The sequence below is a fragment of the Panthera uncia genome, chromosome F1 (genome assembly GCF_023721935.1).
Source record: "Panthera uncia isolate 11264 chromosome F1, Puncia_PCG_1.0, whole genome shotgun sequence".
Taxonomy (NCBI): Eukaryota; Metazoa; Chordata; class Mammalia; order Carnivora; family Felidae; genus Panthera; species Panthera uncia.
Genome location: NC_064813.1, coordinates 52,048,612 through 52,063,943, shown reverse-complemented (window position 1 = coordinate 52,063,943; position 15,332 = coordinate 52,048,612). Strand labels below are relative to the sequence as shown.

Below are 15,332 nucleotides of genomic sequence, written 5' to 3'. Positions count from 1 at the left end.
AATGTGTGTAGAATTCTGTTGATAATACGCTAAAAAGGAAATTAATTTGAAGCATATGATATACTATGTTTCTCATATGAATTGAGCAACCTTAAGAGTTGTTCTTCATTCAAAAGAAAAACAAGACAACAAAACAAAATCCCAAACAAACCTAGAGTTATTAATCATTCCAGAAACAACTTTTTGTTACAATCCTGAGGGAATTTTGCACGATGTCAGTAGCATTACCAATCAATATAATGCAACATAAACACTGTCCCTTCTCAAAGGCAAAGCTATGAAATGGACGTTTTTCTGGATTCTTTATAACAAAAGTTTAATAACTAGTCAGATCTTTAAAAAGAACAAATATTTTCTGAAGAATAATGTGTCCATGCACAAGGCTACTTGATTCAGCGTATGTAGATAATGATCAAAGGTATCCAAAACTAATGGCCTGGCTTTTTCTTCTTCCTTTCTTTTTTATTCCAACTTTTGATTTTGTAACCTTATCCAGGAATGGAATAACGTACATGGCTTGTCCACTTGTTAGAGTTAAATTTATTTAGCTTGGCTAGGAAGCTGAATTTCCCAGGCTCACGCTGACCAGGTCAGGAATCTAAAAGTCTCTATATAGGTACCTGAAATATATGGCCACTGCATATTAATGCTAATTAAAAAAAAATCACACCTTTTATTAATTCTCATTTTATTTGCAACTAGAAAATCAAAAGGTAACCATGAAGAGATGCTTTAGGAATAGTCGACTAAATCTAGTATAGAATGATATGTATTTAAATATTAAAACGACATATTTGTGCTTCAGTATTATCGACTCACATTATATTCAGGAAGATCTTAAGATTGCCAAAGTACATCTTCTGGTGATGTGGCTTATCTGGTACACAAAGGCATGTGACTGCAATACAGTGATTTCTTTGTGTAAAATATATTTAAAAGTTAAAATGGCATATACATAAAATCTTAATGAGAAGTATCGTCATTAGTACACTGGTTAAAAAATTCATTCACCATTTACCACGGAGAGTCATTCTGAGTATTAGGTGAAAGAAATTTTTGATAATACCAACAGCAACAGCACTAATAATAGCTTCAATTCTGCTAACATTTATTGAGCAATAACGCACCTGCATGAGTGCCTATTTTAGTACTGAGAATACACCAGAGACCAAAACAGAATCCCTACTATCACGGAGCTTGCATTTTAGACAGAACTACACAAATAAATATTGGCATTCCCAGAGTGACAAGGACTTAGGAGAAGGAAAAAAAAAAAAAAAACAGATTAAGAAGAAAGAACACCAGCCTATAGGATGGGGTAGAACAGGAATGGATTGGTATTTCTCCTTAGTTCTTGCCGTGTTGTGCCACGTGTTCTGTTCACTGCTACACCGTGCTGCCAGTGAGAAGTCACGGTCTAACCAGAAAAGCAAGGGAAACTCCACCTACTTCAGCCAACTAGAAAACAAGGTAACATAGTAATAAGTGTAAAAAGGTGTGGTATGACTTGGCATAGATTCGAGCTTAGAGAAGAGAAAATTGTAGACCACACTGCATATCAAAATCATATTTTTTACGTTTATTTATGTATCTTGAGACAGCGTGTGTGCAAGTGAGGAAGGGGAGAGAGTAAGAGAGAGAGAGAGAGAGAGAGAGAGAGAGAGAGAGAGCATCCCAAGCAGGGTCCATGTTCCATTCTGAGACAGACATGGGGCTCGATCCCATGACTGTGAGATCATGACCTGAGCTGAAATCAGGAGTCGGACATTTAACTTACTGAGCCATCCAGGCACCCCCAAAATTAAATTCTTAACATTGTATTTGATTGTTTGATTATAAAGAAAAGAAATAATATATGATGTCACAGAGGTCATCTGAAAAAGTGAAAGCTGTTAGGGATGCCCGGGTGGCTCAGTTGGTTAAGCGTCAGCCTCTTTGATTTTGGCTCACGTCATGATCTCACCATTCATGAGACGGAGCCCTGAGTTGGCTACACACAGACAGGGTGGAGCCTGCTTGAGTTTCTCTCTCTCTCTGCCCTGCCCTCACTCATGCACACACACTCACTCTCTCTCTCTCTCTCAAAATAAATAAACATTTTTTAAAAATTATTTAAAAAATGAAAACCATGCACTTTTATTTGGTATTTAATCACTTAAGAACATTTATGGCATTTTATAAAGTTGGTAAATGCTGTACCAATACTTGAAATAGATAGTTCAGTAACCTATAGATTAATTTCATATATGAATATACATCCAAAACTTCTCAATAAAATATTAGCAAATTGAATTAAGGAATATATTAAAAGAATGGCACGCCAGGACAAATTTGGCTTGACTCCAAAAACGTCAGAATGGTTCAAAATCAGGGCATCTATCAACATACTTCTTAATCAACTAATCAAAGAAAAAAGATCATATATTTTTTATCAATAGATACAGAAAAAGGATTTGTAAAGTTCAGCAGCCATTTCTAGCAAAACTTCAATGTAAAATCAGATTATGATAAAGTTGACTTATAAGAATGCTGGTGATTAAGACACAATTCTTTTCACTTTGTAAGAGCAAAAGATTTATGAGATTGCTGCACTCACTAAGTCTTGAGTATGATACAGGACTAATAAAAAAAACATAAAAATAACTAAGTTGTGGGGCACGTGGGTGGCTCAGTCATTTAAACATCCAACTCTCGATCTCAGCTTAGGTCTTGATCTCAGAGTCGTGAGTTCAAGTCCTGTGTTGGGCTCCATGCTGGGCATGAAGCCTACTCAAAATAAATAAATAAATAAAAGAATAACTAAGTTGTGTAATGATGTGATGTCATGAACAAACTTCCTTGAATGCGATGACGTGGGTGCAGCCCCACTTTCCACAGCTAAAGCAGAATAAAGGACAACAGTCCTGCAGTTCTCAGTCTTCATGTAGTAGAGTCCTTGCTGGGCTCAGACCACTGAAGGACCAGCTGTGTTGTGTGTGTCACAAGAAGCAACAGTGCCCTCCAGATTGTGTCTGCTCACTGTGTTACTTGGGTGTGTACTCTTAATGTTGCCCATTTACAAACAAATCTGATAAGAACCCAAAGTGAAGAGAGTTGAGTCTTCATCACCATTATCACCTAATTGTGAAGTATTCCAGTCTTTGATGTCTGCTTAAATCAAACCATAAAATGTATCTCTATATAACATCTTATGGAAGAAAACAAAATAATAATGATGATTACTATTTATTGAGTTCATATTAAGTTCCAGGAATTGCTCTCATTTAGTCCTTAACCCAACTCTCTCAGATAGACACTATTATTATCCCCATTTCACAGGAAGGAAAACTGAGAATTGAGAGATGAAGTAACCTGCTTAAGATTACATACAGAGAAGAGCCGCCTTACCCACCATGGTGGTTCCAAGAGCACATGCTGTTCTCAACTTCTCACTACAACAAATGGAGAACGTGCTGTCTTCCTAAATGGAAGGAGTTAATTCCACAACATGTCAGTCCTTCTAGGATTGACATATACACCTAATATCATTCAAAATCAGAATGCCAATAATGTTTTGTTTCAAATTGGATCAAATGATCTTTAACTATATAAAGAAGACTAAATAGTTGAAATATTCTAGAAAGTTATGGAAGAAAAGTATACCGAGGTGACATCTTCTTCAGTATTTACACTTATTATAAATCTACTAAATGACAATAGTATGGTGTTGGCATAACAATAGACAAATGATCATTGGAGCAGACTGGACTTTAGACACAGATACAAGTATACATGGGAACTTGAGTTATTGTAGAAGAAACATTTTATTTCACTGGGAAATAATGGTTTGCTTCAAAAATGATACTGGCTGACAGTCCATGTGTAAGAAAAAAAAAGATCTTTCCATTATATCGTAAGTAAATTAAAATTAAATTTAAAATTTAACATTAAAAATAGAAATCTTAAAAAATAAGAAAAATTCCATATAATTTAAAGATTAGGGGGCTCTTTCTAAAGAAAAAACAAAGAAAGAAAGAAACTCAGAAGTCTTAAAAGAAAATACAGTTATATTTAACTAGAAAATAATTTGTTTCCTACAAGCCATAAGACTCCCCCTCACCAAAAAAAAAAAAAAAAAAAAGTGGGTCCCTCAGTGGCTCAGTCAGTTAAACGACCAACTCTTGATTTCAGCTCAGGTCATGACCTCACGAATTGTGAAATCAAGTCCTGCATCAGGCTCTGCACTGGCAGCACAGAACCTGCTTGAGACTCTCTTTTTCCCTCTCTCTGTCTCTGCCCCTCCTCCCCCCACCACACTCTCTCTCTCTCAAAATAAATAAACATTAAAAAAAAAAAAAGTTAAACTCCAAGAGGTAGATTGGGAAAAATCTGTAACACACATTATAGAATAATAGATTATTTCCCCATAACATAGAAGGAACTTATTATTTATTTATTTATTTATGTATTTTTAATTTATTGTCAATTTAACTAACATACAGTGTAGTCTTGGCTTCAGGAATAGATTCCTGTGTCATCACTTATATACAATACCCAGTGCTCATCCCAACAAGTGCCCTCCTCAATGCCCATCGCCTACCTCCCCACCCCCACAACCCCCCACCCCATCAACCCTCAGTTTGTTCTCTGTATTTAAGAGTCTCTTATGGTTTGCCTCCTTCTCTGTTCATAACTTATTTCCTTCCCTTCCCCCATGGTCTTCTGTTAAGTTTCTCAAATTCCACATATGAGTGAAAACATATGGTATCTGTCTTTCTCTGACTTATTTCTCTTAGTTTAATACCCTCCATTTCCATCCATGTTGTTGCGAATGGCAAGATTTCAATCTTTTTCATTGCCGAGTAGTAGTCCATTGTGTGTGTGTATGTGTGTGTGTGTGTGTGTGTGTGTGTGTGTATATATATATGTGTATATATATATATATATATATATACACCACATCTTCTTTATTCATTCATCAGTTGATGGACATTTAGACTCTTTCCATAATTTGACTATTGTTGCTAGCACTGCTATAAACATTGCAGTCCATGTGCCCCTATGAATCACCCTCCTGTTACATTTGGATAAATTCCAAAAGTAGTGCTATTGCTGGGTTGTAGGGTAGTTCTATTTTTAATTTTTTTGAGAAATCTCCACCCTGTTTTACGGGTACAATTGCGGCTGCATCGGTTTGCATTCCCACCAACAGTGCAAGAGAGTTCCCCTTTTTCCACAACCTCACCAGCATATGTTGTTTCCTGAGGTGTTACTTCTAGCCATTCTGACTGGCATGAGATGGTATCTCAACGTGGTTTTGATTTATATTTCCCTGATAATGAGTGATGTTGAGCCTCTTTTCATATATCCGTTTGCCATCTGGATGTCTCCTTTGGAAAAGTGTCTATTCAGGGGTGCCCGGGTAGCTCAGTCAGTTAAGCGTCTGACTTCTGCTCAGGTCATGGTCTCACGGTTCGTGGGTTCGAGCCCCGCATAGGGCTCTGTGCTGACAGCTCAGAGCCTGGAGCCTGTTACGGATTCTGAGTCTCCTTCTTTCTCTGCCCCTCTCTTGCTCGCACTCTCTCTCTCTCTCAAAAATAAGTAAACACTAAAAAAAATTTAAAAAAAAAGGAAAAGTGTCTATTCATGTCTCATAGAAGGAACTTCTAATAATTTACTTTTCTAATAATTTATGATTAAAAGACAATTCAATAGAAAATAATGTATAAAATACGGATAATTTAAAGAGGAAGGAAGATATGTAAAGTGTCAATAATATTTGGAAATATTTATAGCTCACAAAAAAGCAAAGAGAATGCAAACTAATTGGAGAAATAATTAAGTAATAATTAATAACTAAGTAAAATAATAAGTAATACATAAGCAGAAACTAAAAAGAGTGGTAGTTTTAATAGTTTCTGAGGATACAGATCATGGACACTTTCTTTCATTTTCTGTAATAAAGTGAATTACCTCAACCTTTCAGAAAGTAATCCATCAATAATCATTAAACTTAAACATAATGCACCTTTGGCATAGCAATTCTTGCTAACCTATCCAATAAAAATAAATACAATGATATGTATATATACATTTTAAAGTATTGTTTTTAGCAGTAGGGAAATGTCAATAGGATAAAAAGTGAATAATTTGTTTTCAATCATGAAAGGAGTATTATGTAATAGCAAAAAACAAAAAACAAAAACGAATATGCCTGTAGTCTATTGTTAAGTGTAAAAATTAAGTTACAGGTTAGTAGGAATAGAATAAACATTTTTTTGGTAAAAAAAAAATTAAAGAGAGACAGCTTACATATATGTGGGTATATTTGCTTTGTTTATCTGAGCATACCAGAAAGTATGAAACACTATATCCCAAGATAGTACCTGTTCAATTTAGGAGGGTAGCCTGCCGTGGAGAGGTCGTGGAACGAGGCAGAGGTAAAGGGCCACACCCAACTTTTCATTTGTACATTAACAGTCGGTTTTCATTTAAGATATTAGATTTGTATCTTGCCATGAGAGAAAGTGTACAAATTTATGTAAGTTTAAAAGAAAGGGATGATATTCTGAAAGAGAAATTTAAGTTTATTTCAACAAATACTTATTATACACCTTGTTCTGTAAGAGAAGCTTTGCCGGGGAGTCTGTTGTCAAGAGGAATTGCTATATGGAGTCAAATGGTCCACACCCTTGGTCCTTGTATACTCACATGTTGTATGAACTAGTGCTAGAATTATGCAACTGTATATAGACATGAAGGCAAAGATGGTCTCTTCACAGTAGACGTGAAGGAAACTGAGGCTCAGATATGTTAAGTATTTTGCTCAAAGTCTCACAGCTTCAGTTGAATAGTCTGGGTCACCAATCAGGGACATTGATTCTGAACCCATTCTCAACCCATTATGTCAATCTTCATAAATCTTCATAAAGTTCTTAAATATAGTTTGATGGAGTTAAAAAAGGAAGAAAGTTACAATATTCATTTGTGTTACTTTTTCAGGCCAGAGGCCAATCAACTGACCTGCATTCATAAATTTTTGCTTACAGTAGGGATCTTTGGAGGTGCCTTAATTATTTTTTTTAATTTTAACTTTAATCTTTTTATTTTATTTTATTTTAGAGAGAGAGCAGGGGAGAGGGGCAGAGGGAGAGAGAGAGAATCTCAAGCAGGCTCCACACTGAGGCTCCAATGCAGGGCTCGATCCCACAACCATGAGATCGTGACCTGAGCCAAGATCAAGAGTCAGATGCTCAACCACCTGAACCACCCAGGCACCCTGGAGATGCCTTGATTCTTTAAGGGAAGCTACTCTTCAGGGATCTGAAAGAGTTGGTTCAAGTCAGTTGCTCCTTAAACACTTAACCAGCTACCCACCTGTTCTTTTTTTCTGAAAAATAATAACTAAACAGAAAAATGGAAATCTCAACAATTATGTACCACTCAACTAAAATAAATAATTATGGTAGTCAGGGCATCTCTGAAATAAACATTATATTTCTAGTAAGAGACTATAATTCTATGTAAAAGATTTCAGTGTAAAATTCTTGTTTTAGAGAGTGCATCTCTTGTTTATTCAGGCCAGGAACATGCTCTTTGATCTAGGTTTTCTGAGATGCAACAATATTTCATAATCCTTCCTGTAGACAATGTATACATAAAAAAAAATGGGAAATTAAGCAGACTGAAAATTTCAGTCTCATACATTTTTGCCTGCACTGGAGTAAATGTGATCTTGAGCATAGGAAAGAATAGAATAGAATATTTAGGTAGCTGGCTACTTAAAAATCTTGAATGCATTTATTTTTAATAATGGTTCTGGGATATTTTCAGGAAGGTAACCAAGTTAGAAACCATTTCTGTTAGCTTACCAACTATGAGAACAATGGTCTTCTTCACATAAAAGTCCTTCTAAAAATTTCTGTAGAAGTGGATTCATGTCTTCCAACTCACTACTGTCAAAAAGAGGTTTTTTTTTTTCCTAACTCTGTAGTTTTTAAATGAGAAAAATAGGTAATTTTCAGATGTAAACATTTATAGTATATAAAATAGGGATTTTTTCCCCAAAGATCTTCAAATGACTGTCTTCAGAATCATTACATCAAATCTTTTAATCTCTTCTGGATATCTTATTCAAGTTTTATCTTATGAGTGCTTTTTCTCAGTCTGAATACCAACTTCCAAATCAATTCACTGTTAGCTCAACTGCACAGACGATCTCCTAAGTTTTAATTCTTTCAAGTGCTGCCAAACCTTGACCTGAACTCAGAATGTTCTGGCTCGAGAGGCAAAAAAAAAAGTGGTATTCCACGTATCAGTCAGGTTGAATTTAGCTGTCATAACCCTTCCATTTTTCATTTACGTTACAAGCATCAAGAAGTCCCCTGAGTTTGACCTTGACTCATTTTTTGAATCCACAGAGCACTGCACCTACAAAACAAATAGAATCCTATGTCTCTTCTACAACCTTTGCTCTTTAGGTTTCTTTGATGTTCTCTACATCCAGACAAATCTGCTATGCTCATAAGGTACACATTTAAAACTTCTTTCCACCCGAAAACAGTGTGGGCCACTCCAAGAAGAAGTTTTTCAAATTAGCAATGATTTCAAACCATGTAGTAAAATCTGAGTAGGTATTGGGCCATTGTTAATTCTAAATGAGGACAGCAATGAGCAAGCAACTAGCCCACTGACATGTGGCGGGAGCCCACTTTGCTGCCACTTACCAGTAAGAATGCCCTCTGGAAATCTCAGGTGATATTCCTTCTGGAGGAAATTGTTTTCTCTTTGATTTAAGATAGAAAATGTTGGTCAATTCTTCTCTATTCTAATTTTTCTATTACTTCTTTCTGACTTTGATTTTGTATAGAGTTACAAATGTGAATATCATTACATATTACTCTGTGGAAATCTGTCTTTTAAATTTTCAAAATAACTGTATGCTAAGGAAAAGAATATAATACTCCATCTCTGCGTGCATGACATTAAATGGGTATACAATTTAGGCCCTGCCATCCAGAAGCATACAGTCTATTTAAGAGATGAAATACATACTCTAAACTTTAAGGAACATTGCAAGGCAATGATGAGAGAAGAACCAGAATAGTAGGTAAAAAAGTGATTTTTTTAATGGCCTATGTACATTTTATTAGGGCTCTTTTACCTTCAAAGCATGAGTGTGTTACCACTACAGCCTTACAAAATTTAGCCAAAAAAAAAAAAAAAAAAAAAGGAAAAGGAATATTCAACAATGTAGTATCCCATCACAAAATGTTTCTTTCTTTCTCATGCTGAGGTCCATGTGTTAGTTAAATAGGATCATCCTTTGCTTGCCATTTTAAAAGCTTATCTCTTGTCTTTGACAATCGAAGTTGCTGTTGCTTTACTTTTTGCATTATGCACACTTGAGATTCAGGAACTCAACTGTGCATCCTCAGAAAATGCAAAGAATGGTCCTCCACCCCCACAGTCCAAAAAGGGAAAAAAAGAAAGAAAGAAAAAGAGGGTAGTTACATATTTAGAGTACACACTAACAATGCAAAGCAGGGAGTTCTGATATTTCATTTAATTGAGCTGTAAACAAGAAAACTGTCAAATCCTGCCGCTGCCCCATTGATGCATGTGGATGTGTGAATTTTCTCCATGTGTGTGCTCTGTGTCCTTTAGAACACCCACAGTGGAGATGAATCGCCAAGGTGTGTATTAGTCTGACAGTCCTAGAAAGTATCACGACTAAAAGCTAAACCCAGGAAACAGCATTTCATTTGGTTCCTGGTGTACTGCTAATTGATCCCAAACCCTTCATTACTGTCTAGTGCAAAAGGCTAAGTCGAAAGGAGGCATTTAGAAAGTGACTTAAGTGAAAACAAGACAGAGCAAAATTCTAGGCCTTGTGAAGTTCACTTGCTCTGTTCCTGTGTTGTCACACTGATTCTAAATTTATCTTTTCTTTCAGGTCACTTGGAAACCCCCACTCATCCAAAATGGAGACATGCTTAGCTATGAGATCCGCATGCCCGACCCTCACATCACAATAACCAATGTTACTTCCTCAGTGTTAAGTCAAGTAATTACTCATCTGATTCCCTTCACTAATTATTCTGTCACCATTGTGGCTTGTTCAGGAGGTAACGGGTACCTAGGAGGGTGCACAGAGAGTTTACCTACCCATGTTACCACCCACCCCACCCTACCTCAGGGCATTAACCCGTTGTTGGCGATTCCACTAAGTGAATCATATGTTGCGATTTCATGGCAGCCACCATCCAGACCAAACGGACCCGATTTGAGGTAAGAGAAAGTGACTGTGCTTTTGGATCCTATTACGGTCTTGTCTCAAGGAGGGAAGGAAAGAGACTTTTACTCATGTACGAATGCAGAACTAGTTCCTGATTGGATGTCCCCACTCATAACTTGAATACAATTTCATATTGCATATCTTGACTTATATAGAGCCATAGAAGTTCATTAAAATCAAAATATAGTTTTGTGAAGCTCTAAAACCCCTTGAAACAACCATCACTGTTGTCTAACGATCTTTGATGTGATCCTTCTCTTGATTTTCAGAATAGATTTTAATTATATGTTAGGCAAATTTGATGCATGTTCTAAATAATACATTTACACAAATACGCCTCAAAATTCCAAAGCTAGCACAGTAGTTCCTTGGCATGGTGTTATTATCTGGAAACTTGTAAAGAATGTGGTCAGGGACACAGATAAGATGAAAAGGAAGTGTGTGATTCTGAAATAGCTTTTTAACAGTCTACACTTGACACTTAGCCAAGAGCAGCAAGTTGATAATATTATCATTATTTATAAAGCCCTGATGGGTTGAAGTCTTAGGAAATCATTACCTTTACAAGCATTTTGTATTTCTACTTTGTGTGAAACTGGCGATAAAGTTTTGGCAAATCTGAAATAGAAGAAATCTAAAATGTTATCATTCTTACTGATAATAGTAAAATGTGAATGTAGCTGATTGTTTCAAAATAATTGAATATGTGAATCTTGAGCTAGAAGGCAATGACTATCTGGAAAAAACTTGGTGATTGTAAATTAAGATGTTTTCTTTGCGTTTACATGCACACCCCAGACACTCATACCATGAAACAACCTGAATTTTGGTAATAACATTAGTTGAGATAATCCTGATGTTTCTGCTTGTCTTTTGCTTTAGATATGAGCTTCTCAGACGTAAAATCCAGCAACCACTTGCATCAAATCCCCCAGAAGATTTAAATCTGTGGCACAATATTTATTCAGGAACTCAGTGGTTTTATGAAGATAAGGGTCTTAGCAGGTGAGATTACAAAAACTATAAAAACAAATGCTGGCATTTAGTCTTGGGCACGTTGAATAGTTCAAAGTATCTTAGTGTCTTCATTGTGTGAGCATGTTATCAGTTGTGCAATAAAACATGTTCGGTTATTATCTGTGGCATTAATCATCGAACTGTAACGGTCAGCATGTTTAATGTTTGCCATCTTAACTGTATGCTTAAAATAAGCCTTTTGAAGTCGAACTTGCACATGTTGGAGCCTTAACCTATTGCCTTTATCACAGCTCCAGCAAGACATGAAAACTTAATTGAAGAGTTTGGAAATAGCAAGCATATTCGAAACGGGGGGAATGACTGGGCACTGACAACATGTTTACTATAACTTCTGGAAAATAATTGTTATAATCGATTCAGTCCACACAAAAATTATTTACTTAGCACACCTGGGACTCGGAAGAATTCAACCGAGGGTTCGAAGGAACCAGGAAACAGGCAAATAGGCAATGTCAGCAGAGAGCAGTGCGTGGGAGGAACCGCAGATCTGGGTCTGTGTCACCCTGAGCTGGAGAGCCAGGTTTGTGACCTTATGCAAGTCACCTACTTTCTCTGGGCTTAACTTTTGTTGTCTATAAAATGAGGAGATTGGATGGGATTAAATGAGTTCTCAGCTTTGCTGAGTCTAAGCAATGCAATCAGATGCAGAAGAAAAACAAAAGCAAAACAACAACAAAAAAAACCCGCGAATATGATTTTATGAACACTTTTCATATACATTTTTTTAATAACTTTTCTATCAGCTTAATCATTTTCCTGGATGCCCCATTGACTAGCTCTACCCTGAACTCTGTTTACAGCTCTGGCCTTGCCTCCCCCGCCCCCCTTCCCCACCTGGGCTCCCTTCCAGCCTCATGAACATCACTTCCAGTGCCTCTGACATGGACCACTTGCTAACTCACCTTCCCCCCCATTGCCGTCCTCTCCCTTTTGTCTGACTAGATTACCCTTCACATCTTGGTCTGAAAGTGGGCTTCCCTGCCCACTCTTGCTGGTCTGACTCAGCTGCCCCTTTCAGGTATCCCTCAAACGCCCTCATATATCACTATTGTCACTGTAATGTACTGGCCTGGCTGTTTGGCTGGACACCCCACTATATCGTCAGATCCACCGTGAGGCAGGGTTTTCTCTTGGTGACCCCCGTACCCTCAGTCCCTAGCATCCTGCCCGGCACGTGGTGGGCCCTCGGATGGTTATTAAATGAAAGAAGACAGTAACTCAGTAAATAGTGAGTTATTTCATTTCTCTGTGCCTTAGGAATATTAATTGTAGTGTTATTATCTTTGGGGAATGGATAAAACCAAGGAAAATCCCCTGCCCATCTTAAAGGATTGTGGTGGGGAAAACCTTACAGATATTCTAAGGTTCTTGGGGGGAAGCAATATGTAAATCTGATGAAGCAATAGAGTGAACCCCAGGAAATTGCCATGTTTGTAAGTCCACCTCAATCATCATGGTCACTAGACTATTCTCCACTATTTTGGGTTCATTATTCACTTAACCCAACATCGTTCTGTAATTATTTCTTCTTGCTTACTATATGCTGAAAGGCACGGGGATGAGAAACAAAAGTGAATTCAGCATAACTCTTGCCCTCAAAGACCTCACACTCTAGTGGAGGAAAACACATCATAGACATGGCTGTACACGTATTAATTGCTTTCATCTCAGTTAACTGCATAGTCACCAACACTACCTAGGGAAATCATATAGAAAAGTAGCTTTCTATGACCTGTGAACTCTAAGTGCCTTAAATATAGCATTTTCCAATATAAATAGGACTTGACTATTTAACATTATAGTCAGATGTTTAGCCATGAGATGTTCATCTGAAAAAGAGAATAAATCTCAGAAAGTTAATGTTTCTTTATAGAAGAAATGAAAACTTATTAAAGAATTGGACCAAAGTCAAACATTTATTATTGAATTTAGTGATGCCTTTAAGAATTTTTAATGAGAGGTCCAAATCTAAGATTTAAGAAAAGAAATATAGTTAAATCTCCACAAATTAAAGTGAAACATAAGGTGACATAACCACTTTGTTGACAGCTGCTTCTAGAAGGGAAGTATACATCTAACCAATGTGCTGAGGAGGTATTTTGACTAGCCTCATAATGCTAAATGTCAAGGGTTTTTTGTTCTGTGTTTTGTTTTGTTTTGTTTTGTTTTGTTTTCTGCTAGGACTAGCAAAAAAAAATTCTTTTTTATTCAAATAATTGATATGACCCATGTAAGCAGCTTGTGATAAGAAACAATATGCATTTCTTTTTAATATTAAAAATAAATGGTGTGTGTCTTCACATTATGAGAAAATTTTTTTTTTTAGCCTTATATCCTTTATAAGTCCAAACAAAGCTAGAGGCCCCTTTAGCCCATGGAGGGTTCTCTCAAAACTCTGAGAGAAAACTGGAAATTAGTCCACTGGTGGGCACTATGGGCTGTGACTGTTTTGCTGTTAAGAAGTGATCTTTTTTGGTAGATGTCGCCATTACCCACCTTGACCGCTGGCAGTCAGGGTTCATCACCCCTGCTGGTAAACTAGCAGCCTCTCAGATCGCAGAGGGGAGGACCTGAGCCCTCAGCTCACTTTGTTACACACCTGTCTAGCAGCTCTTCAATGACCCCACCCTTTGGCTTTGATTTGTCTTGCTGACTTGTTTGGCTGGCTGTTTTTAGGGTGGGGGGCATAATTGAATTCTAATGCCTTTACGAAGAATATGAAATTTCCTATTCACCTCAGACTCCACCATTCCTTATTTCCTTCTTACCTTACATATACATAAATAAGTGGAACATTGAAGTGTTTCTTCCCAACTTGACCTGATATCACCATAGCTACATCTAGAATCAGCTTTAAAAATGGACCTTCTCTTGATATAAAAAGTAAAATTAACTTGAGGTTCACTGGGCATCCCTTTATGGATGTATCTGTGAGTGTAAATATAAATTAAGGTCAATTCCCTTGGTCAGTGGTATATTCTGGTTAGCTACGTGTGTGTGATCTATAGAAAGCATAGCAATTATCTAAATTGTTATTATATTCTGAAATTCAAATCATTCTGGTAGGTTTTTTTTTTCCTTTATATCTCCATGTACCAAATGGAATATTTGGAGCTAACTACCTAGATAATTTAGTTGAAACAAAAATTCTTTTGTTCTTATGATCATCTTGGGTAAGGGGTGATTTTGTCTGACTTACACATCCAAGTTGCCTCATTATTGAATTTTGCTCTGTGTAGACAGACTCAAGTAACTCTAGGCTTATATGACATGTCAGTTTCTAACTTTCCTTCCTTAATAGTGCAAAACAGCCAAGTTATGGTTGTTGGGGGAACCATAACTTCGGATTCCCTGACATTTTCATCACTTGGAAAGCCTGGTAAACATGCTGTTATCATCTGATGCTGCTGAGGTGAGCCCGACAGGGTTTAAAGGGGGCAGCGACCTCCTTCACTGTTAGCATCAACCCACGCTCATGATTTGCAGTGCCTTGTTTTCTGAGTGATCAAACAAAACTACCAAGAACACAGTGATGGCATGCCCTCCTTTTTTGTTTTGGATTTGATGTAGGAAGAACAAGTTATAAGAAGTAACAGATTATGACTTGTAGATTATAATAACTTAGCTGTGATTAAGTTTATAAAGGGTGGTATGTTCTAACTCCTGTTCCTTTATATTATTTATAAATGTCTGTTTTCTTTCACAATGACAGTCAGAAAAGAGGCCTCCGTGTGACTCCTCAAGGATCCACTAACTGACTTATCTTTAAATGAAAGTATTCAAAATTAAATATTCATCTTATTTTCAAAGAACGGTTGGACTCGAGTGTTTTAAAATTAAATTCTTTGGCTAAATATACCACAAAATCTAAGTTTCTATTTTACTGACGTAGTTTCTAATTTTTTGAAACCTTCCAAAATGAAATGTTTCAAGCCCTAAAAGAGGGTGTAGGTTCTAGGGGATAATATTCTAAAGAATGTACTTTTCATTCCCCTCCTTCACAATAAGATCAAGTGTA

At 36.7% G+C, this 15,332-nt stretch overlaps 1 protein-coding gene across 1 annotated transcript in view; it reads left to right on the top strand.

The window, feature by feature from the left end:
- USH2A (usherin) overlaps positions 1–15,332 on the top strand; it is a 733,950-nt gene that overhangs the window by 486,816 nt on the left and 231,802 nt on the right. The window contains exons 41-42 of the mRNA XM_049634559.1: positions 9,935–10,269; positions 11,159–11,281. Of these exons, the coding sequence (XP_049490516.1) occupies positions 9,935–10,269; positions 11,159–11,281 (458 nt within the window). The remainder of the gene's footprint in view (positions 1–9,934; positions 10,270–11,158; positions 11,282–15,332) is intronic.